General features: G+C 46.0%; 1 protein-coding gene across 1 annotated transcript; it reads right to left on the bottom strand.

Annotated features, from left to right (window-relative positions):
• Positions 1 to 1,073: 1,073 nt before the first annotated feature.
• On the bottom strand, positions 1,074 to 24,428 carry C8B (complement C8 beta chain). Its single transcript, XM_063344679.1, has 12 exons — positions 24,192 to 24,428; positions 22,466 to 22,619; positions 21,237 to 21,378; positions 20,073 to 20,214; positions 16,071 to 16,203; positions 15,039 to 15,236; positions 12,636 to 12,876; positions 10,422 to 10,550; positions 9,296 to 9,459; positions 6,660 to 6,813; positions 5,314 to 5,382; positions 1,074 to 3,890 (listed from the first exon to the last, which is right to left on the bottom strand). The coding sequence occupies exons 1-12, from the start codon at positions 24,326 to 24,328 to the stop codon at positions 3,739 to 3,741; spliced, it is 1,815 nt and encodes a 604-aa protein (XP_063200749.1). The 5' UTR covers positions 24,329 to 24,428; the 3' UTR covers positions 1,074 to 3,738.
• Positions 24,429 to 26,612: the final 2,184 nt, after the last annotated feature.

Genomic DNA, 26,612 nt, shown 5'->3' with positions numbered 1-26,612 from the left:
ATTTTTATGGATATAGGCAAACTGGGTTATTAACAAAGGAAGGGCAGAGAGGAACCAGTACGCAAAAGAAAATAGCAAATGATTGATGACAATACACCTGAGGTTGCAAGGTGCAGACTCCAGATAACCAGCTAACAGCAGAGTAGATAAGGGCAGCGCTTGAGACAGAGCGGTTTTCTACCTCGGGGTCAATGTCACGGCAACTACCCCAATGCCTGCGTCCCTCCCAGCCTGCGATTTTTGAGCGGGCAAAAAATTTCCCCAGCAGGAGTGGCTCAAAAAATTACCGCCTTCCTTTTTATACGGTGAACCGCAGAGGCGCAGGAAGATACAAAACATTTAATCCTACCCCTAAAAATCTGCAACCAAAGAATCCCCAGATTCTGGAGCGTTTGGGGAGGGACTGGCACTCGTTGGGCTGCTGCATCATGCCCAACACAGCAGACCCTTGGGGCTGCGTTACAAATAACTAAGAAAAAACATTCCTAACGGTAATAATTACTGCCTTCGTCTCCAGTTTTGTTGATTTACAGAAGCAGGGGAGTGTTAAAATAGGATATAAAAGGAAGACAAATCTGCAGGCATAATTTGACCTGAAATCTGGCAGTTGCCTTGGGTGCTCACTGGGCTCTTCAGCCATCAAGGTAGAAGAACCAGGAGCTGGAAATCTGGGGACCACTAACACCTCTGCAGGGACTCGCTGGGTCGCTTTCAACAAAATCTCTCCCTCTAGGAGAGAACTTGGGGTGGAACAACTATATTCACCTGATAGCAGGAGAAACAGGAGCACGGTAAAGTAATTTAGCAATACTGGGGGGGATGACCACAGAGTTTGCAAGTCCCCACTTACAGCCTAGACTCTGTCCCAGCTTCAGAGATAAACATAAAGTGTCTACATGACGTGAAAAGAAAGGGAAAAAACGAATCCAGGCTGGAAATCAGCCTGATTTACCCGCTCCTCATGGAGGTATTAGGGACTGCAAGAGTTGACTTTGTCCTGGGAAAGCTGGATGTGGCAATTAAAACTTACCCGAAATACTCTTTTGGGAGCGTCCTAAGCCATGTTGACTAGATCCAGCACACATCACAGCAGCGATGTCTTCAAGCAGGGAGGTGTAGAAAACACGGCTTCTCCATGTTTATTGAGTTTCTTTTTTTCACCAGCAAACTGCTGGTGAAAATATAATACGGGGTGTAGTAAAGCCCATTGCGACAAGTGTCTTAACCGGAGAAATGGGCTAGAGCAGCGCAAGCAGCGCTGAACGTGCACGCATCGTGCCCACAGCTTTCCCAAGTTTCCATACATGGGTTATTAATCTAAACTCACGCAGAAAGTGGAAGTTAGAGACACCAGTTAAAGATAACACCAAAATTTAATGCATACCAAAATGAGACAATAAAAGCTTCAGCAGAGTATTTTTTATAACCCTCCATGTCATAATAAATCATTAGTTGGTTGAATCAAAGCATAAAATCACAAGGACAAGAAAATATTCTGTCCTTTATGGGAGGCTTCTAAGCCTAGAGGGTCAATATTCAACCACTACTGAAATCATACTTCAGTTAGACTATCCTGCTTGAAGACTGTCAGCTCGCTTCCTCTCTTCCTACAAAAAAAACCCCAAATATCCAAGCCCAGGCACTGCGACTTCATAAAATCTGGGCTTTTCTGAACTGGGAACAACAGCCCAAATTCAGGTTGCTACACTTGGCTCTGCTTGCCGTAGCAGTGGATGGACACACCATGGCTACGTGTCAGAGCGCTTCCTCCAGCCTGATGGTTGGGAAAGGCGGTCAAATTTGCAAAAGCCACTCAACTCATCTGAGAAGGTTCCTTAATCAGATTACATCGATGCTTCTTGAGAAGGGCAGGCAACCGCACTGCAGTATGTGTCCTCACAGGCATCCACGAACCATGATCACGTCCTCTGCTGCACAGCTTCTACAGCGTCTCTTTAAAAAGCTTTGAAGAATATCATACTCACATAAGCAGTGACCTCTTTGACCATGACCCTAAATGAGCCTCTTGGCAAATTTCTATCACACAAAAGATACCACAGTTACACAGCGGATAACGGAAATGTTTTGGGTTGGCAGCTCAATTATGAAGCCCCTAATGAATACAGAGCACTCTTCTTTTACATATGCAATGTGCTCTTCCTTTCTTAAAGCTGTCACAGAAACCTTGTCAATAAGTGTGGAGGCGGCACGAGGGCTACAACTAAATGCACGTTCCATTGTTCAGATGTCAGAGAGCCTGAGTTGTTCTTACAAGAATTACACTTAGACAACGTCAGTCTGAAAGGAGAGAAACTGGTGATACCAACCCATCATCACCAGCATCGCTAAAAACCCTCGGAAGAGTATGTTTGACCTTGCAGATGTAAAAGACTCGCAACACTTATGAACAACTTTGCTCTGGTGGAATTGTTTTCCTGGAGCAAAGCTACTGCTGTTTATTTTACAGCATGTAAAACGTCTCCCCGACAAATGTCTTTGCAAAAATCATTAACCACCAACGGTGCTGTAGGAGGCACGTCCCTGGAACAAGCCAAGCCCAGGTCAGTCATGAAACGGTGCACAGTATTACAATATTACAAGTTCCTCGTTTGTTTGACCTGGATTGTGATGCAGGGCTCCAGGGACGATACGAAGGGCAAACCACTCACTTTGCTTTGGCTCTTTTCATAGCAAACTCTCTCCATCTCGGATGTCCTAACCTGAGTGGACTAGCAGTGCAGCCAGTCCACTAGCTTTCCATACCGGCTTTCATGGGATCAGACAGCTGAACCAGAGCCTGTCTGGGACAGAGGCAACTACTAAGGCCAGAAGACTTCAGGGGACGTGCAAAGACGTGACAGCCCCTCGTCAGGGTGCAGAAGGTCCAGCCTCTCCTGCAAGTGCAGCCATCTCTCCTGCCTTCCAATATCTCCAAGCAGCTGCTTTCCAACTCCCCATCCCAGTAGCATCCCTCTGTCCTTCCCTCCCCCTTCCCAAGGAACCGGAGCACTAGTGTATCTGAGCGTAGCGGGGTGAATCCAATACTCTCAGGGTATCTATTCTACAGGAGGAAGCTCATCACTGCGGTAGGAGTACAACCGCTCTACAGTCTAACAATGCTTTGGTGTCACCAGACTGTTCTTCACAATTTGGTTTTCACTCCTTCAAGACAATTTCTAACACAACAGACAATTTAAGTTAAATACAATAAATTGGGAAACTGGAGTAGTGAGGCACAGCGGCTTTAAATGTCACATTAGATACTGTTGGGCTCATTGAGATTTAGACTTTAATATGCTGTATTTTTCTCCACATGACACAGCTGTCTTCACAGAACCTGCATATTAGCGCGCATTCTGGTGCACCGAAGATCAAACAGGCTTTTCTTATCTCAAAGGAACTTTCAAAAACAAGACAGGGAAATTTAAAATCATGCAGCTACCAAACAGGGCAGGAGATAAAGCACGTCTCAGTTAGACCATTGCAATGAAGGCAGAGAAAAGTCAAAATCTTAAGAACAGTAAGCACATTCAATCCCATGGGACAACTGCGAAGCATGTCCAAAAGGCGTGATTCATAACACACACCCAGCTCCCAATGTCTTCTGAAGTGTTCGCGCTTCAATTCCCTTGGATGAGACCCATCGGTGAGGCCAACTCAGTAAGCCAGCCAGGTGACATCTTCCCACTCCGTTTGCAAACTGCTCATCAGTTTTGTGTAAGCTGCTAACGATTCCCTCTAGCAAGGAACCGTCTCAGCATCTGGCCCTGAGCATGATGAACCACCGTTTTGCGGGGCAGGGTTGTTGCACTGTCGTCTCCTTGTTCGTTGACCCCCTGAGCATGGCGACCAGCTGGCCCAGCAACCCCAGTTTCCATTAATAGCAGCATCTGGAAAAAAAACACCACCGAGGCCAGAAAGGACTGTCAGAATAAAGCAGCTCTTTCCGTGGGAAGACCTGTCAGCTTCCACGAATCGTATTTAAATACAAACAGCTCTGCCCTGTCCGCACCACTAAGAACACACTCGAGTCATTAACAAAGAGTGATTGTTTTAAAGATGTTAATTCTCCGTTCGGAATTTCTGGTGTTTGTTCAAACTACACTTTATACAGAAAGGTCAAGGAAAAAATAAAGAAATCCAGTAGCTTTATATTTGCTCGTGGGGTGTTTCTCTCTCTCTGACATAGTCTAAGGCCAGGTAAGAAAAAGAGCAACTAAACTCCTGTCAGCCACGTTTTGAGGTGCTAGGGGAAATGTTAGCATGTTCTTCTTCAATGAACAACAGCTTGAATATTCAGCTCTCCATCCACTGCTTTTCCTATTACACTGTTTCTTCTGGACCCTGAGCATGTGAGTGACATAAACTCAAAACCCTGAGACTCGCGGAGCCGAACACGGAGGCAATACATAAAAGGAGGAAAGGGGAGTGAGAAAGGAAGTTACACGCTGACAACTGGATGGATGTGAGTCTTTGGGAGGGTCGGATGCGATTACGCGTGTGGTAAGCAGACTGGAACAAGGTGTAAGTGACTCCACGGATTAAGGCTCCCTGGGCTTCCTTAGAAACACCTACAAAACTGACCCTCCGCTTGGTGAAATCTTGGTTTAAAAATGCATTTCAGCCTGGCTTAGTTAGGACACAGTCATGCAGAATGAGAACTAGATAAAAGACTGTAAACAAAGCGCAATGATAAACGCAGTGCGTCAAACTGTGGGAGGGTGCCAGACCTCTGGGTGCCTGAGATCTGGTATTGTTTAGCATCTAAATTAATGAGCTGGAAGAAGTAAACAAAATGATTAAATTCACGGATCACCCTAAACTAGAAGGAGTTAAGAGCACCAGCCAGGAGACAGCAGCAATCCAAAGTGACCAAGAAGCACTAGTAAATGCTTCAAAACAACGTAATAAGATTTTAAGATTAAAATGCATGGTAGTATATCTGGGGGAAAGCCGTTTGCAACATACTGGCTGTATCAAAGGGAAAAATTTAGGGAACAGAGCCGCTGGAGGAGACCTGAGGCCTGTCATGGATTGTAAAATTAGGTAGTTCGTATTTTGATATCATTGCAAGGTGCATTTATGCAGCTTTGAACTGCAAAAGTAAAGCCACCTCCTTGTGAGTGCACAGAAATTCAGAAGAGGGCAGGCAAAGTGCATCTGTCCCTCTGCAGGACCCTAATCCCTTCTGCACTGGGCCGGGCAGAGTGGGGACAGCCAGCACTGGGCGTCACTCCCCATCCATCATCTGCCATCCCCGGACACTCCGAAATCCTGTTGGGACCGTCTCCTCAGACTTGGGGTCCCTCTTACCTTTCCTCTTGCTGATCTCGCAGGCAGTGCCCCTGTAGCCAAGGGGACACAGGCATTTACACTCAGACCCTGAAAGTAAGCAGAGAAGGTGGGATTAGAGACTTCAAGTCACATTTCCCCGCGGACACCCGTTTCTTCTCAGCGCTTCATCTTCTGTGAGGGAGGGACAGCGGGTGAAATGATATCAGCGTTTTTCTCCGATGGTGAAAGTATGAAATAGCAATAAAGCAGGGGGGCTGTGACTACCCCGCCGCCCCTTTCGCCTCCCCCAGCCATTTGCTCCTGCCGCGGCACGGCGCCTCGAGCCCAGCCACGCCGGTGCAGAAATTCGGCAACCCAAGGTACCACCAGTCCCCCTGCTCCCCTCCAAGAAAGGCATCTTTGTTGAGCAGGGAGGGAGGAAACTGCAGCCTCAGGAATGAGCACCCAAGACCGGAGCATCCCAGCTTGGCTTGGTGGCAAAGGAAAAGTCCACGTAACCCCACGCCGGCTGCCCGGTGAGCATCCCATGGCACGACCCCGCAGGAGAGCTCCCACTTCGGAAAATAACAGTCATTTAAAAGCTCTTGTGGAGAAATTCCTAAATGAAACGCTAACCTGAGTCAGCACCTAAAAAGTTATTTAAACAAGAGCAATCACGAGACGAATCCTTTAAGTGCTACAATCAACTAGCTGGTACCTGAAGCGCTGGTTTCGGCATTAGATACATTTAGATGATAACGATTCTCATCAGGACTTCTGCAGATGCAGATTGGAATTATGCACTCGACAAAATGGTCCCTTTGTTAGAAGCTCTCATCACATCATATACCTCTGTTTAGGCAGTGCGGCTTTTCATTCAATTTGATTATTTTTCCCCTTCATTTTTAAATCACAGCCTGCTTACAAAGGAGGACAGCTTCTATTAGAAATGGGGGGAGGTGGTGGCGGTAACTGTGCTTGGCACTTATACGGTGCTTTTCATCTTCAAAACACTTTTTACAAACACTAATTAATGCTGAGACAGTAGTCAGTTCTCTAGGAGGATGGAAGTAATCTTAAAAGCAAAGGAGGGGACTTAAAGATGTCAAGGGTTTTTTTTAATGCATAATTGAGATGGAACAAATTCCTCCACAAAACTGATGCAGATGCTCACTCCCATTAACGGGGCTCATCCCTTGACTTTGCTGTCTTTACTCACCGGCGGCACTCTACAAGTAGACCAACTTTAAAAAAAAATATTTAATCACCTGAAAGAGAAATGAGAGAAGAAACTAAAGAGCAGATTACTCGCCGCGCTTCCTCGCTCCCCACAAATTCCCAGCTCATTTCTTAGAGGGTAAAGAAGAGATGCAAAATCCCTCTACCTTGCAGAAAGGGGATGCCGTTGCCGTGGCACGGAGCACAGCGACAAGAACTGGTCTCCATCTGGAACTCATCGAGAGCCCGTCGCAGATTTTCCTTTATTGTGATTGCATTAGCAAAGTCAGTTGGAGTCACCAGCTGATAGAGCGGCTCTGCCTACAGGGAGGGAAGAAACCGCATTTGTTTCCAAGTTCGGGATGGTGCGAGCGTCCCAGGGCTCGGTGGGAGCACAGCTGGAGAGGGAAATGAAGACCTTGTGGCACGGGCTCCAGGTTTCCCATTAGTGTTTCCTTAAACCTCATGAACAGCAAGGCAGCGATGTCAGGACTACTTACAGGGATCCTCTCCCTGCTTTACAACACCAAAGAAAATGCATAATAAAATACAACAGCCGTACCGTTAGCTGGCAAAGGGGCAAAGTTCCACAGAAGTTTCATTAAATCCTTTCTCATCCATTTTCCAAATTTTGACATTTTTAGACCAGATTTGCTCAAACTTACCTTTCCTGAGTGCGCTCTCACTCTGATTTAAAAAGGGCCCCCCCCAGAAAAAAAACCCCACCCACAAAAATCTCCTTCGTTCCTCGTACAGCCACACACCGCAGCCACAGGCATTCACATCCGCACCTTCACCTTAACCACTTCTGCACTTCAAGACTGACCTCTCTCCTTATGAAACCAAGGTAAGGGTTTCCACTGCCTTCAGAAGGGGGAGGACTGTGACCTTCACCCGCAGGTGGGGTCGGTGGGAGAAGATAAGGGGGTGCACAGCACGGTGAACGGGCAGTAGGGGCCAAGGAGACTTGGACTCGCTCATTTATTTTTTTTCCTGAGAGCAAGAGAAAGTTAAAGAGCGGTCTCAACATTGCCAGTCACCCGCTAACGCCGTCGGGATGACATTGGCACGTGTCACCAGAGGATCCATCCCAAATTCCCGTCCTTGCTATAGAGATGCCTGCCGCATAGGCCACGGCAAGGCAGTAAGCATGAAAGATCACCCTACTGCTATCACAGGCTCAAGCTACAAGAAATAGAAGAATGTTTCAATAAAAAATGCTCATTTCCTGCCGCTGTACATTCACTCTTCATCAATTATCTGTGATCCATACTTTGCTTTTTGAATTCAGATCATACAAATGAGGAAATACACTAAGAGTGACCTGCCAAGTCCCTTCAGCAGATGATTTATGAACTGATTTGCTTTAGTTTTCCCTAACTAAGCATTCCTGGGCTGACATTTAGTCACACTCTGCCGGTACTTTTGATCTCCAAGCCCCACGGGGATATTGGTATGGAAATGAAGGATTATAGATACCAAATCTGCATTACAGCCGTCGGAGGTTTTTCACTGGGCAGCCTGGTCACTGATGCCAGGCAAGACAAAGAAACGTCGCCATTTCATGTGTGAGAGTTTTCTGCCCGTGGGATCCAGCACGGGAGGTTGCATTGATGTTGTCTCCTGCCCAGAGACCTCCCAGAGCATTTCTGGAAGGTCTGTCCACACCAGGGGCTTGGGAACGTCACCTCGGCTGCAGCGAGCGCCGGACAGGCACTGGCTGTATTTCCAAATTACCCATTTTTGCTTTGATTCATATTTTTTAGAATTCCCCTCTTTTTTTTGTCTTTTTTTCTTTTGAAGTGAAAAGTCAGAATTATCGATGAGAAGCAAACACCTTTTACAAATATAAATATTTTGGCCTAAAATTAAATTTTACACTGAAAACCAATTACACAATAATAAAATCATTGTATGTACTTCCAAATTACCAATTTTTGCTCTGCTTCTTATTTTTTAAATTCCCCTCTTTTTTTTTTTTGAAGTGAAAAGTCAGAATTTTCGATGAGAAGCAAAAACCTTTTACAAATATATTTTTGCCTGAAATTAAATTTGACAACCGAAGACAACTACACAATAATAAAATTAACTTCCACCGCTACCAGTCCAAACTCCTGGTTAAAAGGATGTTCTCTTGCACCTTCGTACTATTCACTCAGAGTGAACTTATTTTGACGTTAAAAATGATGAGGCAGAATTGCTACATACTTCTGCTCACTTTTTACTTTTACAGCGCCTAGCATTTCTAAAACTCTTCCGGATCAAAAAACCTTGACTCTTCAAAACCTAACTCATATTTTTAAGGCTTAGCTCTGCTGCACAAACACCCAGGCATATACGGTGAACTACTTGACCTTCTGAACCAGAGAGAATTGGAGCTAAATAGACACCGGTGCTCACAGAAGACGGGAGAAATTTCAGGGGGAAAAAAGTCCTTAAAAAAATATATGCTGCCAGATACCTTTTTGATAGGTGATACATCGGTAGAACAGAAAGTGGAGAGTCTGACCTGCTTGGCAGGCAGCAAGCGACCACATCTGCACAGCCAAGTTAGGAGGATTAAAGCTGTTGAATTCATGCCAGCCCAACCACAGCACCCTTCCTAACGCACCGCACCGCACCTTTGATTTTCCGAATACCCAGTCTTTGAGAAACCACCTTGCAAAATACAGGTCTATCACTGGCCCTAGAAATTTCCCTTTTTTTTTTTTTTTTTTTTTCCTTTTAAATCCCGTTTATTTAAACACAGAGTTCTCCAAGGCGCCCGGCTAAGTGAGGCTGAAGGAAGCGATGGCTACAGTACCTTTAGCTTTATGATTTCGGGGTTGTACTGTACAGCGTCCCCCCACTCCTGCATGAGCGCAGCCGTCGGCAGGTCTTTGTAAGCCAACGTGGTAATGTGTTCGCTCGCTCCGCCACGAACAAGGGCGATGAAATCTTCCACATACTGTTTTTTGGCGGTGCTGTCTGCAAAAACGCATTCAGAAAGCAGCCGGCTCTGCTCAGGTATGTCTTTGTGGATTGCAGACGAGACACAAGCTCACAGCAAAACCCCCCTGTGTATGACCCATCCCACTGAGAGGGGAAAGGAAAAAGGCCACAATGTTTCACACCAGAATCATAGAAATCACAGAAGGGTTTGGGTTGGAAAGGACCTTAAGGATCACCTAGTTCCACCCCCCTGCCCTGGGCAGGGACACCTCCCACCCGCCCAGGCTGCTCCAAAGCCCCGTCCAACCTGGCCTTGAACCCCTCCAGGGATGGGGCAGCCACAGCTTCTCTGGGCAACCTGGGCCAGGGGCTCACCGCCCTCAGAGGGAAAAATTTCCTCCTAATAAAGAAAACCTGTGCCCCTGCTGCTCTCTTGCACCAATACCCCCGTCCTACTCTCCTGCACCCTGTATCTTTCCCCGTAAATTTCCTCCCTATGGTTATAAGCTCGCAGGTCCTTCCATAGCCCGATGCTCCTCACCACCATGAATATTACCTGTTCTCCTTCGCTGATCTTCAGGTCCACCCTCCTCCCACTGCAGCAGCCCCAGCTTCCCATGTGTCCCCTGAGGCTCCCACATCACCGTTACCTCCCTGCTTTCCCCATTTGGCTTTTTTCGGGTGCAAAAACCAGCTCTGCTGAGAGGTGGGTGGACTGGTAACATAGCACCAGCCAGGTGGATAATGGTTGATCAGCCCGTGCTTTTCCCTGGGACACTGAGTCGATATTTCTTCTCTACCCAGCAAAGAAAACCTTGCAAAAAAACCCCAAATTTTGAGACACCTCCACCTCTGTTAAGCTTGGCTGGGGTTAGGCAGCAGACTCAAGAGCGGCTGTGAAGGCGTGGAGAAATCTTTCAGGCAGGCAAGATCAAAAAAATCTTCTTTTCACTACGACAAAGGCTAGAAATGAAATGGCAGAAGTGTTTCATGCTTACCTCCAATCTCTTTTAAAAGGGATTTACAGCCAGCTACAGTTATTCCAAGCTTCAGATAGACAGCACGAATATTTCCACCAATGCTAAAGCCATGCTGTGCACATTTCTGGACATCGCTCAGAGAATAACCTTAAATACACACCAAAAAAAAGTAGCATTTTAATACAACTGCTCAATGTTTTATGTCCATATACACAGAAAACGTGAGTTGATAAATATTTTTCCTTCGGGAAAAAAAGAAGATGAGATGAAGAAGCCTTTTTTTTTTTTTACATTTAACAGAACCATATGAAATGAAATGAAATGTCTACATTTTACAGAACTCTGAAACCAAGAGCAAATGCAAGGTAAATGCTGGAAGAGGCTTTCAATGACCAGCTCTGCTGTACTGGGTTATGCAGAGCTGTCAATGGGTGGGAGACTGGTCTGTGACTTAACACCAAACATCTTGGATGACCAACCACCCATCTCCATCATCAGGAGAGGGGCTTTTTAAGAGTAACAGGTGAAGTGGCTTTTCCTCCCTTTGCTAGCTCACATCTCCAACTCTTTGCTGCCAGAAGAGCCTTAATTGTTTCATGGAAGTTTCTCCACGAAGCTCTACTATAACTTTTTTCCGGGCATATAAGAATTTGCCCTAAAAACCTGTAAATCCATCATATCTTCTTCCCCAAAGTCCTCCGCCAAACTCCTTGCTGTCCCGACACTCATTTAAGCAGTTATCATGGTGAAACGCCAGATAGAACATCCAAGTATCTCTTTTTCTGCTTTTTTGTTGTAATCCCCCACTGTTCCCCGTTACTTGAGCTCACAACGCAAGTATCACTGTACGGCTGTCCTGTTCTTACGGCTCTCCTCATACATCCAATATTGGCTGGCCAGTTTCTAGATCAGGAAAGAGGATGCAGCGAGTTTTGGGTTGACGCAGGATGGTCCCTATTAATGCTCATAGTCCATATGTACCCAAAGGCAGGAGCACTATTTTATGACATAAGGACGTACAGCACAATCCAGATCTCTCTCCTGCCACACGACTTTCCCACAGAAGGTATCAAATCATGACCCACAGACACATCCGGCGTATCGGATCATGTGTGAAAGCAGTGGAAGTACCAACCAAGGTGACACGGCATGTGATACTGGATCTGCAAAAGACGACTTGATTTCCAGCACAGACAACAGAAACACGATGACGGATCTGAAGGGACAAACCTGAATTCTCAGACTGGACTTACCAAACCCCGGTGAGAACTTACAGCCCAGCTCAGCACTGGGGAGCGTGTGAAAACGCCAGTACTACTGCAGGATCCTGACCTCAGTCAGCAGACGCCGTCAGGTAGCACTTTGATGCAAAAAAATAATACCCTTCAGCGCAAACAAACGTGGCCTGTGGCGGGCCCAGACCAATGGCTGAGAAATTGGGCGGTGCTAATGTTTTGAATATCTGAAATCCGAATCTAAATTCTGTCCCTCCGGGCTGTACCTGACTACAGGATAAGCGATTTCCTAGGCAGCAGAAGAGCAAACGGCCTGAGTGTCACACACGGCAGCGTCCACTAAATGCTTTCGCAAATAGACAGCGAAGGCAGTTACTCACTCCCATGCCAATGAATAAATAAGAGAGTGCAGCTATTGATTAATGTCACACGGCTGGCTCTATCCTACACAACAATCATCATTTCTCGCAAAAAAAGAAGCCAGAGTCAAAGAGCAAGAGCAATGTCAGGCACAAGAGTCACCCAGCAAATTATTTACTGTTTCCTACATGCTGGAAAAGCTCTTGAGGCTAAAGGTGTTTCAAAACTGTCATTTGAAAGGCAACGGAAAAAGAACTCAGGTGAAGGTTTTCAAAGCTAACAAAAGCGTTAAGCTACACGACTCTCATTCATCTCAACATCTTGTCGGCCTCCAAAACGTATCGTCTAAGAGACTTGCTACAGGGCCCTTTTTATGAACTGGCAGCACCCACAGCTTGAGAGCTAGATGAAGCCCCCGATGCTGAACACGCTTTGAAAACCAGGCTCTTTATTCACTGCCATAAAGCGCTCCTACTCCCGTATTTCCTGCAGGCTTTCTTTGAGACGCCGCCGATTCCTCCTTCCACCATCTCTCGTTTCTGGCCTCAGACCTGAACCATCACTGGGTGCCCGCAGAGGGGTTTGCCCACCAAAAAGCTGGCCCCGAAGCTTTTTCGCAACCATCAGATGCGCGTACCTGCCTTTTGGAGCTCGTCGCTGTTCACGACCAAAGTATACTCGTAGATGCCACCGACGGTAGCCTCCGTGATGTAATGGGTGCCGTAGTCTCTGTAGAGCTCTCGGTACTCCCCGTAGCTGTACTCCGACGGGAGCTGATGGAGTCTCTGCAGGAACTCGTAATGCAGCATCAGCGCTCGGGGCTTCAGTTTATAAATGGCAACAGCCAGCTCAGAACGGGCGTGAATAAATTTGCTGGACTACACGAAATGCGGAAACACGAGAGAATCCAGAAGTGAGGGATGTCGTTCGTGTGACAATCTGTAGTTATTTGCCATCAAACAATTAACACTGGTCAGGAGTTGTCAAGTTAACAGTTTGCAACTGGAAATCTTTTAACTTACCAAAACCAAAACTTTTAGTATTAGCTTCTGAAAATCAGGATTCTGACCGGTATTACAGAGAGAAAAGAAGGAGGAAGAGGGAGAGACACCCGTTACAGGTTAGGTGGTGCCTCAGGCCACGACTGGGACATGGGGACAGCCAGGCTTCAGGCTCTGCTCTGACAGACACGGGATGCACGGACACAAGCAGCATCCCAAGAGACCGCTCCACCCCTAATGGTGTCAACCAGCCTCTGCCTTTCACCATCTCTCTCCTGAAAAATGTTAACATCTGAAATCATGATGATATGTGAAACGGTAACTCCTTGTCTGATTGAAATTCATATTTATATTCCGCAGAAGATGCCATTACAAAAATTCAAAGGAAGAAGAAAACACAAACACTCACACACACACACGTGTATTTGTATGTCTCTGCATAGATACGTGTACGTGGGTATATATTATATCTCCCCTTCCTGGCATAAAAGTCAGGAACAGAAGAGGCCTTTTGTCATGTCCAAAGGATTTAGTGTCCAGTTGTTGGAGCCAGCAGGACAAGCACATCAAGGGGGGCTCAATATAGACCTCTGTAGCTTAATAAAGCCAAGAGTTAGTATTGGGTTTCTTTATGGCTATCTATTGCAAATGCTTCTCATATACCTCTGATCTTGTCAGGGGAAATGCCTCTTTGCAGGAAGAAGCAAATGCCAGTTTAATAGCAACAAGGAATACTCAGCTGTTCCTGAGCGCACTTTATACTGAGGGGAGACACATAGATCAGTGATGCTGTTAAACCACTGACACGAGCTGGGTTTGTTTGCAGCAATAACAGATGAAAAAAAGAAATCAAATGATGGCACGCACTACCTCAGACTGAATCCCATAAAGCAGTCCTAAGAGTTCTAGATTAAAGCATCTCCAGCCAGCTTAAAGTGTGCATCACACCACAGCCGTGACCAAACCTCCGCCGACGAGACTGGAAGTGACTGTGCCGTCCATATTTTGTGGCGTGTGTCCCCCGATCTGGTGAATGATGTACTCGGCAGACAGACCACACCAGCCGAAGTAAAGTGGCGTGTGTTAGTCTATAATTAAACCCGCAGAAGGGCTGCTAGCAGTCTTTGTTCTATGTTATTGTCAAGGCTGCCCTGCAGTTGAACAGCTTGGCTTCGCTGTTTGCATTATCATTTACCGAAGTGACAGCTCCTGCCTGGCTGAGCCCACCTAAGAGAGGGATGGCCCTTCACGTGTGAGATGACGTTCCGCAGTGTTCGCACGCGCCGTAGCCACCCACACGGCAGACAGGTTTCTGGACTGTGTGTACAGGTGCGGAAATTTCTGGAACTGCAGAAAATTGTATTTGCCCTTCTTTCACCCCAGATTTCTCGATTAGTCACTGAAACTCACCCGCAGGGCACAGGGAACTCTGGGCTCCTGGCTTCATTAGCTAAACCCCAATTCTACCCGTGCAGACTCCCTTGGAGGAATCAATGTGTTGGTTGCACAAATTCACCCCCCACCTGCCAGACTGTTTGGGCATCAGCGGTAAGAACTTTTTTAACAGCTGGCAGGGCAAGGTGCACAGCGTCCCATGGCTGGGGTGCAGCATGGAGCACCTGCTAAGAGCATCACTGGTACATCTCCTAGTAGCGAGTTCACCATACGGAGGGGAGGCCTCTTGAACCTGCTCCTTAGTTTCATTTTTTACAAAACAACTTCGCTAGAAACATCCAAATGTGGATGCCCAGCATGGCACAGGACAGACTGCACTCAATCGTGGCTAATTTCAGAGGTTAGGCAGTCCAGTTCCTGGCTGACAGGGGAATGGAAAAACTCCTGGGTGCCGTAAACGCAAACGAAGACGTTGTGGCCTTAGTAAACACTTGACCAATACAAACTGAAAAATCCAATCGGGAGGAAAGATTTCATTTATCCTAGTCCGGGCTGTTGACTTGATGATGGGGATCAAACCGATACACACACACACACACACACAGATAAAGTGTTAGCAGAGAATTAAGTGGAGCAGTGCTTACAGTTGAAGAAAATTTTTTCATCCTTTGAATGAACTTCTTGAACCTGTTGTCGTTTGAATTGTAACCCAGTTCAAACAGTTTTGGTATTTTTATACCAAAGCTGAAGCTAGACTGCGAAGCTTTTGCCTTCAGGACGTTGCTTTCATAATTTGAGTAGGAGTCATATTCAGTCATTGTAAATTCATATTTGCCTTTGGTCTAAACAGAAAGCAAAAACAACACGTTTAATTTCCTGCATAGTGATTGTATACCTGAAGCATAGGGAAGGAACACAGATACAAATATACTTATGAATTAATGCTTGCACTTTGAAGATGAAAAGCCTTGTATAATTGCAAAGGACTATTATTATTAACACTGGTACTTCAAGAATACTTGACTTAGAGTGGCAGGAAAGCTACTATCTCCTCCATACCGCAAGGACCTCAGGCTTTTACGTCAATCTTATGCAAAGAAGGTGAAATCTTAAATAGAGGCATCAATTAAAGTATGAATTCTAAGAGGAAAAGGTTTCCTAATGGGCAACACTCAAAAATATCACGCTATGTCATCAAGAGCATGAAGGTCAAATATATAATATTTGAAATAGAGCCTTGATGCGCCACAGAAATGAGCCAGGTGCCTTCGCTTTCGCACAAAGCCCACGGTGTGCTGTTACAGCTTTCCCAGCCTGGCTCTCAAGGCACTCTACAATTCCGTCTAAAATCAACCTCCCTGTGCCCAGTGGGTGGCTTTTGGGCCCTCCTGCACAAATGGCAACCGGGAAGGTTAAGCTCAGTTTTTGCAATGACAAGGTGCAAGGGAACATTGCCATCTATTCCAGCACACGGATATTACAAGAGGACTGTCCAACTTCATATAGCGCACGGGGTGTGACGACGTTCTAGAAGTAGGGCTAAATTCAATCTCAACCCACTTGATCTCATGAGTTTTCTAATTCTTGATAAAATTATTTCGTAATGAAACTTTATCGATATTACCCTCTAAATTTATTGGAAGATATGTTTATTTGCAGATGAACCTGACACGTACCTCTGGCATATAGCTCTCTACGTTGTATGGCTTTCTGAATCTTGTGTCCAGGATATAATGGGGAGAACATCCCCCAGCATAGTACCTGTGATCAAGAACTAATCCTTCCAAGTTGTTTGTGAAGATATTTAACCTGTACGTGAAGCATAACAACAAAATATTATCATCGATTTAGGTGTAAACATCAAATGACTTGGCTGTGAAAGGCAAAAGACTTTTTGTTTGGCTGAGGGCTCTTCGTTTTGAGGCCTTCTTCATTTTGAAACCCCAAACGAAAGTTTTGCCTCTTTCACTGTCCGATCAACCCATTTGTTCCAGAAAAAACTAAATGACTAACAAGAAAATGAAAGACAGAGTCAAATTTTGACACTTCAATGAATACAGTAATTTCAGAAGGGCAATTTTCATCACCCAGCTACGAAGGAGACCCCACCAGCACTGGCAGCTTCTGTAGCCCTTACCGGAACTCTTTGGGAAGAGCAGAATAAACTGGACCAGCCACACCTCCATCCCACCAGTTTGCTCACCCCGATCATCCCCAGATGCCGGCAGCATCCAGCAGGATCTTCAAAGACTGGTTTGCCAACCCACATCATCAGTCCATAGTCATTTTTAATTCACATTACTCTGTTCTGGTTTATCAGTCATAGTCTTTGCTGGGTTGGCCAAGGATCAACCAGCGGTCAGTCAATGAGAGTGAAAATTGTCAGGGAACAAGATCTAGATACTCAAGCAAATGTCCACCTACTCCTTGAAGTCACTGGGAAGTTTTCCTTTGATTTTAGCGGATGATGGACAGTAGTCTTAACCTGTCTGCGCTGAGAAAGGATGTCGCACTGCAATCTTTTTAGATGGGGTGATTAAACCGGGCTGATGGGATCTGTTGCAGTAAAAGCTTTTCTGTTGCTCATTGGCAGGACACCCTCACGGCACACAGCTGAGGACATGGCACTCACCTCCACAAACTCATGCTCAAATAGTAACAAGAGTTGTTAGATAAAACTTTGCTAAAAAAAAGACAATAATTGCACATAGTCCGTGTCGTGTCCCTATTAGTGTTCCAGGCCTCTGTTAGATCTGCCTCTCCTTATTTTGGGGAGAGAGGCTTGCATGATAATGACTTTGAAGCTGTAAAATATTAACTCTAATTTTAGCACAATCTGAAAAGAAGGGAAGTCCACTAAAAGCAAATTACTGAGCAATTGTAGCTTCAAAGAGATGAGAAGCATGTTCCTATAATTGTCCAACATTATTTTTAATTTTGATTAAACTCAGAAGTACAAAGCATTAGCAATGACATGTGCAGCAGCCATATCTCCAGAGAATAAGGAGGAAATTATAATTTTTCCTCACAATATGATTTTTTGCTTTTCCTTTTTTTTTTTTTTTTTATGCAAAAAGCATTTTCTTCCCTGCAGATTGAGAAAAGACTCTTTTCACACCATCCAATCTTGCAGACAGTTGCCACAGTTTTAGCCAGTAAAAGCTGGATCAAGTCAGATATGGATTTGAATCCCCAAAAAGTTGGGGCTTGGTAACATACAGGTTAATCCTACCCTGCTCACACAAGGACAAAAATTCCACTTTCTCTCACTGATGGAAAAGAAATCCAAGAAATTTTGACACCCCTTCCAATTCATACGCTGTGCAAAAATACAAATCCACAGCCAGGTTCAGAGTTTAGGCAATCCAAGTGTGGTGGCGCAACGTTCCCCCCCCACCTAAGGCCACTCAGCGCTTGGCTCGATTTCCCCCCACCTGGGCCACATAATAACCCCACATAAAACAGTAAAGAAGGCAAAGGACAATGGACCAGAATGTTATGGCAACCCCATAACACCTGGACCACATGGCAACCTGGGCCACAAAACAACCCAACATAAAATAGGAAAGAATGCGAAAGGCAACGGAGCAGAATGTTATGGCAACCCCTTAGTGCACCTGGTTCCCGTGTCCCCTAGTGCTTGGAAACAGTCGAAAATCGATCACCTCCTGGATCGTTGCCTAAGGAGGAAGGGGGGGTGCTACCAGAACCTCAAGATCTAGCAAGTTCTGCATTTGCACAACTGGTGGAATGTACCAGAATATCCCATTGTCCGACTTGGGCCGGAGTGCAAAAGTACCTGATGAAAGTCCATTATCTCAGACCCTATAAATAGCGACGCTAGTGAGACCCTTTGAGTTCTCCTGGATCGCAGCGGGCTGTGACCGGCATCTCCCCTGAGTTGGGATGAGGCAAATACCTTGAGGGTTAGAGGGCCAGGGTGAGTCAACCTTCTTGAGTCTCAATTATTGCCCGTTGAGGAATGCTGATGCATTGGCAGTATTTACTCTAAACTTATGAGGGAAATTTTAATTATAGGCTAGTCTCTCTTTCATCCACCTCTCTATCTATCTATGTGTTTGTGATACACACATTAGCTTTTGCAAGTGTGGGTGTATATATATTGTACCGGATCCAAATATTTTCCGTCTGTTAGTCTGTGTGTATGTGTTCACAGAATCATAGAATTGCCCAGGTTGGAAGGGACCGTTCAGATCATCAAGTCCAACCATCAACCTAACTCTGATGAAAACCATCACTAAACCACATCTGTAAGCACGATGTCTGCCCGTCTTTTAAAAACCTCCAGGGATGGGGACTCCACCACTTCCCTGGGCAGCTGTTCCAATGTTTGATAACCCTTTCAGTGCAAAAATTTTTCCTAATATCCAATCTAAACCTCCTCTGGCACAACTTGAGACCGCTTCGTCTTGTCCCATCGCCTGTTACATGGGAGAAGAGACCGACCCCCACCTCTCTACACCCTCCTTTCAGGGAGCTGTAGAGAGCGAGAAGGTCTCCCCTCAGCCTCCCTTTCTCCAGGCTGAACACCCCCAGCTCCCTCAGCTGCTCCTCACCAGACTTGTGCTCCAGACCCCTCACCAGCTCCGTTGCCCTTCTCTGGACCCGCTCCAGCACCTCAATGTCTTTGTTGTGGCGAGTGGCCCAAAACTGGACATAGTGCTTGAGGTGGGGCCTCCGTATTGATTCAGGAGAAGGGGCACCTGTCAGTTCACTGGAGTCGCCTGCTGCAAAGGGACCTTGGTCCTTGTAGAGAAAGACTCGGGTGGTGCGTGTGTACAACTCCTCGAGTGCCGTGTGTTTATATGTTTTGGTATTTATACAAACACAGTGATTTAGGACACCTTACAGTTAAGTTAGTGCGAATCTTGTTATTTTCGAATCTGTAATCAAGTCGCTGTTCAATTATTTTGTTAAATCGCCGGGTAAATCCTTAAATTGGTTAATGATTAAGTGCTGCTAAAATTTAACCTCTTGATTTACCTCAACCTATTAATAAATTTTGAGTTGCTGCTGAATCAAAACCATGTCAAATATTTCCATCCACGACACCAAGATGCTGGTTTAAGTCACTCTTTATAGAATGGTATGACAATGTTCGGATTTTAATGAACCTTCCTTTGTTTTTATTTCAAAAGCAGGGTTTGAAGTAGTTTCTTGGTTCCTAAAGGCTAGGTCCTTCCTGCTCCCCACAGACTGAACTAGGCCTGAGTCTAGCTCTACTTACATCTGTGCAAGATAACTGAATTACCGAAACTCTCCCAGTCGTTAATTTAAGGGCAAATACCTGTAGATATTAGAGAAATATTTGGTGCGGACATTCCCCTCTTCACCCACCAGGTTTTGGCAAGACAAAGAGCGTGCACAGGCTCTTGCATGACACATTTGAGAGCTGAGCTGATGACCTCCACAGGGTGCACAAGTACTCCTGGGGACAGCTGGGACTTTAACTCACCTCATCTCTCTCCGAAAGACTCATGGAGTCCATCAGGATTTTCCCATCAGGCTTTGGACCAGGACCCCAAAGGCTGTTGGATCCCAACTCCTGGATACCGCAAATGCTACAGCTTTTCTCCATTCAATGTTTATGTCTGAAGCCACATAAGATCATTCCTATCCTTAAGTACGGAAACATCTCGTGAAGGTCGCTGACTTACCCTTTTGCCAGATTCTCTATTCCCCAGTATTCCTCCATCTTCTGGTCACATTTTTTAAACACTTTTTTGCAGTTTTTTTCGTCTGACTGGTCCCCACAGTCATCATCCCCATTACAAAGCAGCCTCCGTGCAATGCATCTCCCTAGGATGCAAGCCAAAAATTACTTAATAAACCGACGTCTTATCATGCTAACTGGTAATATTGCAAAAGCACAGTCCCTGATTCGGAGTCTAGAAACAAAAGAAAAGACTCCTGCGGCGAACGGTTCAAAACTAGCTGGAAAATATTTCCTCTCTATCTGCATGGAAAACCTCAGATTTTTAATCACCAAACTCCATCTGCTCAGTTTTGCTCAAAACTTTCAAAATCTTAAAATTCCTTGTTCAACCTAGGAAAAAAAAAAAACAACAAAAGAAATCCCTCACTAAAAGTGTAAAAAGCGATGGAGTTTTTCTGTTGCTAAAATTTTTTAGTTTTGAGAAAACAAACATGCTGCAAACTGTTCAGCAGATCTCGTGTGTGGTATTATTTTTTTCCCCACCTTCCCATGTCCATAATAATCCCTGAATTCTTGGTTTTCAGTCTCACCAAAACACTATCCCAGGGAACAGAGATGAGAGTCGCTCTCCTTTGCCCCATCCCCTCTGCCCCAGCGCCCTGCTCCCTGCGCACCGTCCTCTCTGCCACCAGGGCGCAGATGCAAAGCAGAGGCTGATGAGATTTTGGACACAGCTAATTGCTGCCTTGCTTCCCCACACTGCTTACAGTGCTCCCGACTAATTAGTCATTGATAAGGATGGAGGGAAATGCCATGAGGACCACCATCAGAACCTGCTGTGCTCTTGGGCATGTGTCAAGGATGCCCAATGCATGTTCTCCTCATGCTGTCAGATCCACTTGTCCTTACAAATTTTACTGATAATTTTACTGATAACTGGGTCTTAATTTCCTATTTGGAGATTTTAAAGACATGCTTTAGACTGACAGATGTTGGCCAATCAACTCAAAATCACTGGTGCAAACGCAACACAGGCATGGATGGACCCGGGTCAACTCCTGACATCTCTTTAGCCCAGCAAACCCTTGTAGGAGCAGAAAGCTCAGCATGGTGGTGTCAGAGATGCCACCTGAGCTCCACCACTTCTCACTCTGTAAGTCCTTACCTGTAACTGCACACACAAACCCATCACATCTAACTCTATTCCTGCAAGGATTATTTGTAACGCAGTCTTCGGTTTCTTTGTCAGAGTAATCACATGGATCTCCATTGAACTGAGAAGGTTGTTCCAGGCGGGCAAATCTGTACTGTGATGAAATAAAAAATATTGACTCAAGTGTACAGAAATTGTGAATTTCACGCTTGCCTAGTTAAAAAACAAACTTTGTGTCGGGGAGATCTGATCTGAGACTACTGTCATATAAAAAAAAAAAAAAAAAGTGTCGTCAAAGAAGCGTGATGCTGGTAACGTGCCCCATTTCAAAGGTTTCTGATCTGCGACAGGTTTAATTTTACTAAGGAAGGATTGAGGATTGGAAGGGATGAAGGAAAGTTTGCTTTTCTTTGACAGTTTGTTTAAATGAGCCTGACAGGGTAGTGTGGGCATTTGCAAGAGTAAGGAAGGATTCAGTTACATCTCCTCTCTTTCAATTAACGCTGGTAACGACATCCCTTGTTATTTTCTGTCAGTGTATTTACTTGGCCCTCTGTATCATTAGGGATTTTTTTCCGCCCACAACACTGCTGTGAAGCAGTCAATTACTCCGTCCAATATGTTAGCCCTCCTTTTCTTCCCAGCTTTTAAGATTAACTCTTTGATATGAAGCTTCACTCTTCCCAGCTCCCATCACTGGTTATTCCCGCATAAGGCTGGGAACGGCTTCTCCAACTCGTTAGCAGAGGTCCCTCTAGCAACAGGGATTTTGCTCTTCACGCTAGTGGGATCATTACTTCCGTTTGATGGGGCTTCTCGGGTAGAAAATGCTCGTTGGCAGACAAGAAAAAGCATCTTAATCCTGAGGGGCACTGAGTGTCTCCAGGTCCCACAGGGGACCATTAGTAAGGATGGTGTTTCCCGCTGAAGCTGGAAGAGGAGGACTGCGATGGGAGAGAAAGTCCCTGCAAAGCCTGGGCTTCCTGCCTGTGTTTTCACCAAATCTGGGCTTACACCTTCTCAGGACAGCGAAGCAGCCTGGAAACCACTGGATTTACTGGGGGTGAAGAGCTGAAGAACTAAAAGCCACCTGAAAGCAAAAGCATGCAGCCTCACCTGTACAGGGCTTTCCTCAGCAGCTCCCCGCTGTTTGCCAGACCCCACGGATAAAAAAGACAAGGCTTGGAGGAGGTCCTGCCTCCTGGTTTCTCAAACTTCATGCCTAGACCACAAACACTCACCCTTTTCTTTTGACAGGGATCGCATTTGCTCCATGAGGACCAGGCGGAGAGCTCGCAGTCACGGGGCTGTGGCAGGGTGCTCACTGACCGGGCCCACCTGCGGTTGGCCACGCTCTTGTTGGAGCTGCTGAGGTTAAGGGTCTCCTCTTCACCGCTGCATTCAACAACAGAAAAGCTTCATCATGTGAAACCACCCAGTTGCGAGGACAGAGCAACTTGGCCTATAACCGTGTAAAACTACACACCAAAGAGAACTAACGCTTGTTAGACCTCACCAAAGCTACCATGTGACCTCTAGGTCTCAGTAGTCATTTCATACTGGCATTAATTCTGTATGAAACCTGACGCACTCTTCAATGACCAAGAGTAGACCCAGTCCTCTACACCACCACCATGAGAGCAAGTCTGCAGAGCACTCAGGAGGGGTGACCGCAGGACACGCGTTTCATCTAGCCAGCATGGGAAACTCAACCCGTGTCCCACCAACCCGGGCTTCATCTCAAGCTGATCAAGCCCTCCCAAATAACCTGGCCAAGTGGTCAGCAGTAAAATCTGCACCATCAGTTGCTGCCCTTGCCCCATCGCTCCCTGTTGCTTGCTGTACGGGCGGCACTTTGGTACCTCGCTGCCGTACACGATGAACAGATACAAGGTCGGACACTTCCATGACAAACACCAGCTGCAATGCTAAGGACTGGCGTGCACTCAGCATTTTTGGAAACCAGGTTTAAGTGTCTCCCTTTGCCTTTTTTTCCTCAAGCTGCCTAAACCCATTAGTTTTAGACTCTATTCTTGGTTCACAATAGAGTCATTAACCCATTAATCCCATTCATCCCAGCAGTGAACCTGAACCCCAAGTACGAGCCTTTACTCTTCACCCCAGCCCCTCTCTTGCCCCTTCATGTGATGACTGTCTCCAAGGTTTCCACGATGCCACAGCTAAAATGCTGCCCATTCTTTTGGCGGATTCAGTATTTCTGATTAAATCCTCATCCCAGACAAATGCTTCCTTGTTGCACCTAATCTAAGTGGGAAGCTGTAGTAATATGTTGACAATTAGTTTCTTTTCATACCCACTTTGACAAGTAAACTACCACAGTAGCGTTCCCAATTCTTCCACCGAGACAAGGAATAGCATCAGCTGAAGCTTTAAGTATGATTTAGTGCCTGGCAAGGGGCTCCCATTACTGCGTATTAAAAATCACACGGAATAAAGGAATTACAAAAACTCATCAGCTCACTGAGGCATGAAATCAGAGCTCAAAGTTCAGAGAACAGTGGAAAAATATAGTTAGATTGGAAAGATTACAGTCACTGATTGACCGCAGTCCTCTGAAAGAGCAGTATCTGTTAAGCTAGCAGAGAAAGGAACAACTCTCAGCCAGATTCTTGCCATTTAACGTACTCAAAGGAAACAAAAGCCCGTCTCTCCAGCACACTGCCGGGCAGCTAGCACGGGAGGAGGCTGCACGTTGCAAATAGCACATTACAACATGACCGTGCCAATTTGTCATCTCAGATTTATCAAACGGGATTATTTTTCTAAAGGCAGACACGTTGCACTATGTTAACTTCAAAACAATGTCTTGCGCTATTCATTAGAAATACAGAAAGCGCTCCAGACAGCAATTACGTGCCATCCGACGTGAAAGCAGAGAGTCTGGGCTGATTTTCACTCTTTATCGTATCAGCCCATGGTGACACGGCCTGGGAAACATTCACTCACCCAAAGCCATGGACGGTCAGGATGCCGAGCGCGGCATAAAGCAGCAACAGTTTGACGGGGTCCGGAGCAAACGCGGTGCGTGCTCTGCTCATCGCTGCAAGGTTCCATCGGAGATTCGAAACTGCCACCGCTCCCATTCCGTCTGCCAGGGGCGGCGGGGGCGGGGGGGACGTTGAAAATGGTTCAAGTAGAAAAAGATAAATTACCAGGTCGTTTTTCCACACTGTAAACAGCAGATGACCCGGCACCTGGCAGATTCACAAGGTAAACGTTGCATTTGTTAGTACACGGGTTTCTGGAGGCAAGTAGGAAGGAAGCAAAGATCTGTCCAGAAGCAATTTATGCTTTCATTTGTAATGCTCCTTTCAAGGGACGGGGGAAAATGAATATTTCAACAAATGAAACATACTCCAGCCTTGGCAAGAGGGAAGCGATAAGTAAACTAATGTCAGCTTTCTAGGAATAGAGCAGACCTCAAAATCATTTATTTACTCCTGCTTTTCATGTCCGCCTTCCAGAGGAAGGCCCGGTGTGAGCGGTTATTCTGACTGCTCGGGGAAAGCCTCCATCCCCGAGCGCCCTTTGCTGCCCCTCAGCGGGGCTCGGGCTGCGGGGGAAGGACAAGAGCCCCCAGCCCTGGCTGGGCCCGTCCGTAGACGTCCTCTGCTCCACGTACCCAAAGTCTTGAGCCCATGGAAGCAAGACCTGTCCAAAAATTAAACATCTTGGTGTTTTCTAGCTACTACATCGAGTCATTCTCTCTTAAATGGTCCGAACAGGGGCAGAGAACTTACCAAGGGCTGATTTCCATCAGGTCAGTTGGGCTTTCAAAGGAAGATCAGGATCTTCAAAACCTTGCAGAGTTTTTCTTCGGTTGCCTCTGGAGGCAGCGTCCACATCCCACCGCTTCTCACTTCAGGTACAGTTCTTTTTGGTTCCTGAGGCGCAGCAGTCTTTCCCTTCCCCTTCCTAATTAGCCTTAACCTACAATGAGTGTCTTTGAGGGAGAAAAGTTCTCTGAATCTGTCTCTCCCTGTACAAAACGAGGAATATTGTTGTGTTTTTCCACCCTTCCACTTGCCAGACAAGCAGAGGTTCCTTGCACTGTGTGCAACCATGACTTCTAACAGCATGGCTTCTCACCCTGGGCTAAACCCGAGTGCTTCGAGGATACAGAGAATAAATACATTTTAATTGGCTTATTATGGGAATGATGGATGCTATACCTAAAATGAATCATATTCACTAATACTAAACAAAGCTGACAACCTCAGCATCATTACCTGGCCGAGTGCTATACCGCTTAATGTGTCACAGTTACCTTACAAGTGACATTATTCTGCCTGCGGAGCCACGTCTCTGCAAAACAAGCTACTTGCTGCTGCATCTTTCTAGTTTGGCAGCTTGATGATAACAACTCAACACAGAGAAGCACATAAACCGAGTCCTTTTAGGAATCTGCTCCGAATGAAAAGATTGTGTTTCAGGCGGCCTGTTTTTTAGCCCAACGTTCCCGAACAGGCAGGCAGTGATTAACTGCCCTTTCACCTCCAGACATGGAGGACAAACTGTGAGGAAAGACGGCTTAGGCTGCCCAAAGCTTTTTGTTTGCCTTTTTTTTTTTTTTTGCTTTACGTTTTTGTTTCAAATGACTTTGCCCCAGCCTAAAACCCACGATGCGCCTACGCGATACAGCCTGCTCAACCTTTGCCACAATTGATTTACCTGTTAATCATTTGTGCGTGACAAAAAACCCCCCACTTTTACATGAAAGACCTCGCCATCGGTGGGATCTTTGCTGGCTGCGAAATGCGGTACATATCCAATATTTCAATAGCAGCAAAAGAGAAGCTAGGATTCCAGGCACAGAGCACCCTCACCGATTTAACTGCAAACTGTGATAGTGATCCCACGCGTGATGATCTCAAAGCAACCTGCTCCTGCTTTGCTGCCTCTCGCCACGCACACCGTCGTGGTGACCAGGTTGCTCCTGAATGAGCAGAGAGAAATTTGGCTGAAACAACAGCAGGGGACCCAAGAGACAGAATTCCCCACGCTGAAAAGCAAAACCAGGTTTGCCACACGATTTAGAATCCGGTTTAATTGGAGGTAGGTCTGACATGCAAAATTCACAACCACCACAGCGCCATTTTCCACGTCCTTGCAGTTTGGGGCTTAGCGGGTCTGCCGATCAGTGGGAACGTCGCCTCGTAACTCCGCCTGTGTCCTCTTGCCCCAGTCTGGATCCTTCTTCGTCGCTGACTGTAATAGCCGTGGCTGCCTGCCGAGCTGTTTTTAAGTCCCAAAGCACTCAGCACTAACAACGCTGTAAGTCACCAAACGTGGGTTTCATCACACCTGAAAATGAAGCCCCACTAAGCCTCCATCATGAACACCAAGCTCTCAAGTGCAACGCGTCCT

The sequence above is a fragment of the Chroicocephalus ridibundus genome, chromosome 8 (assembly GCF_963924245.1).
Source record: "Chroicocephalus ridibundus chromosome 8, bChrRid1.1, whole genome shotgun sequence".
Classification (NCBI taxonomy): Eukaryota; Metazoa; Chordata; class Aves; order Charadriiformes; family Laridae; genus Chroicocephalus; species Chroicocephalus ridibundus.
Note: the sequence above shows the minus strand (reverse complement) of the source record. Positions and strands in the feature narration are given on the sequence as shown.

Coding starts and splice junctions, on each gene's coding strand:
- C8B (XM_063344679.1), bottom strand. CDS start 24,328: ATGGGAGCGGTGGCAGTTTCGAATCTCCGATGGAACCTTGCAGCGATG. Junction 20,215..21,236: donor GTTTGTGTGTGCAGTTACAG/GTAAGGACTTAC, acceptor CTTGCATCCTAG/GGAGATGCATTGCACGGAGG. Junction 16,204..20,072: donor ATAGAGAATCTGGCAAAAGG/GTAAGTCAGCGA, acceptor CTTCACGTACAG/GTTAAATATCTTCACAAACA.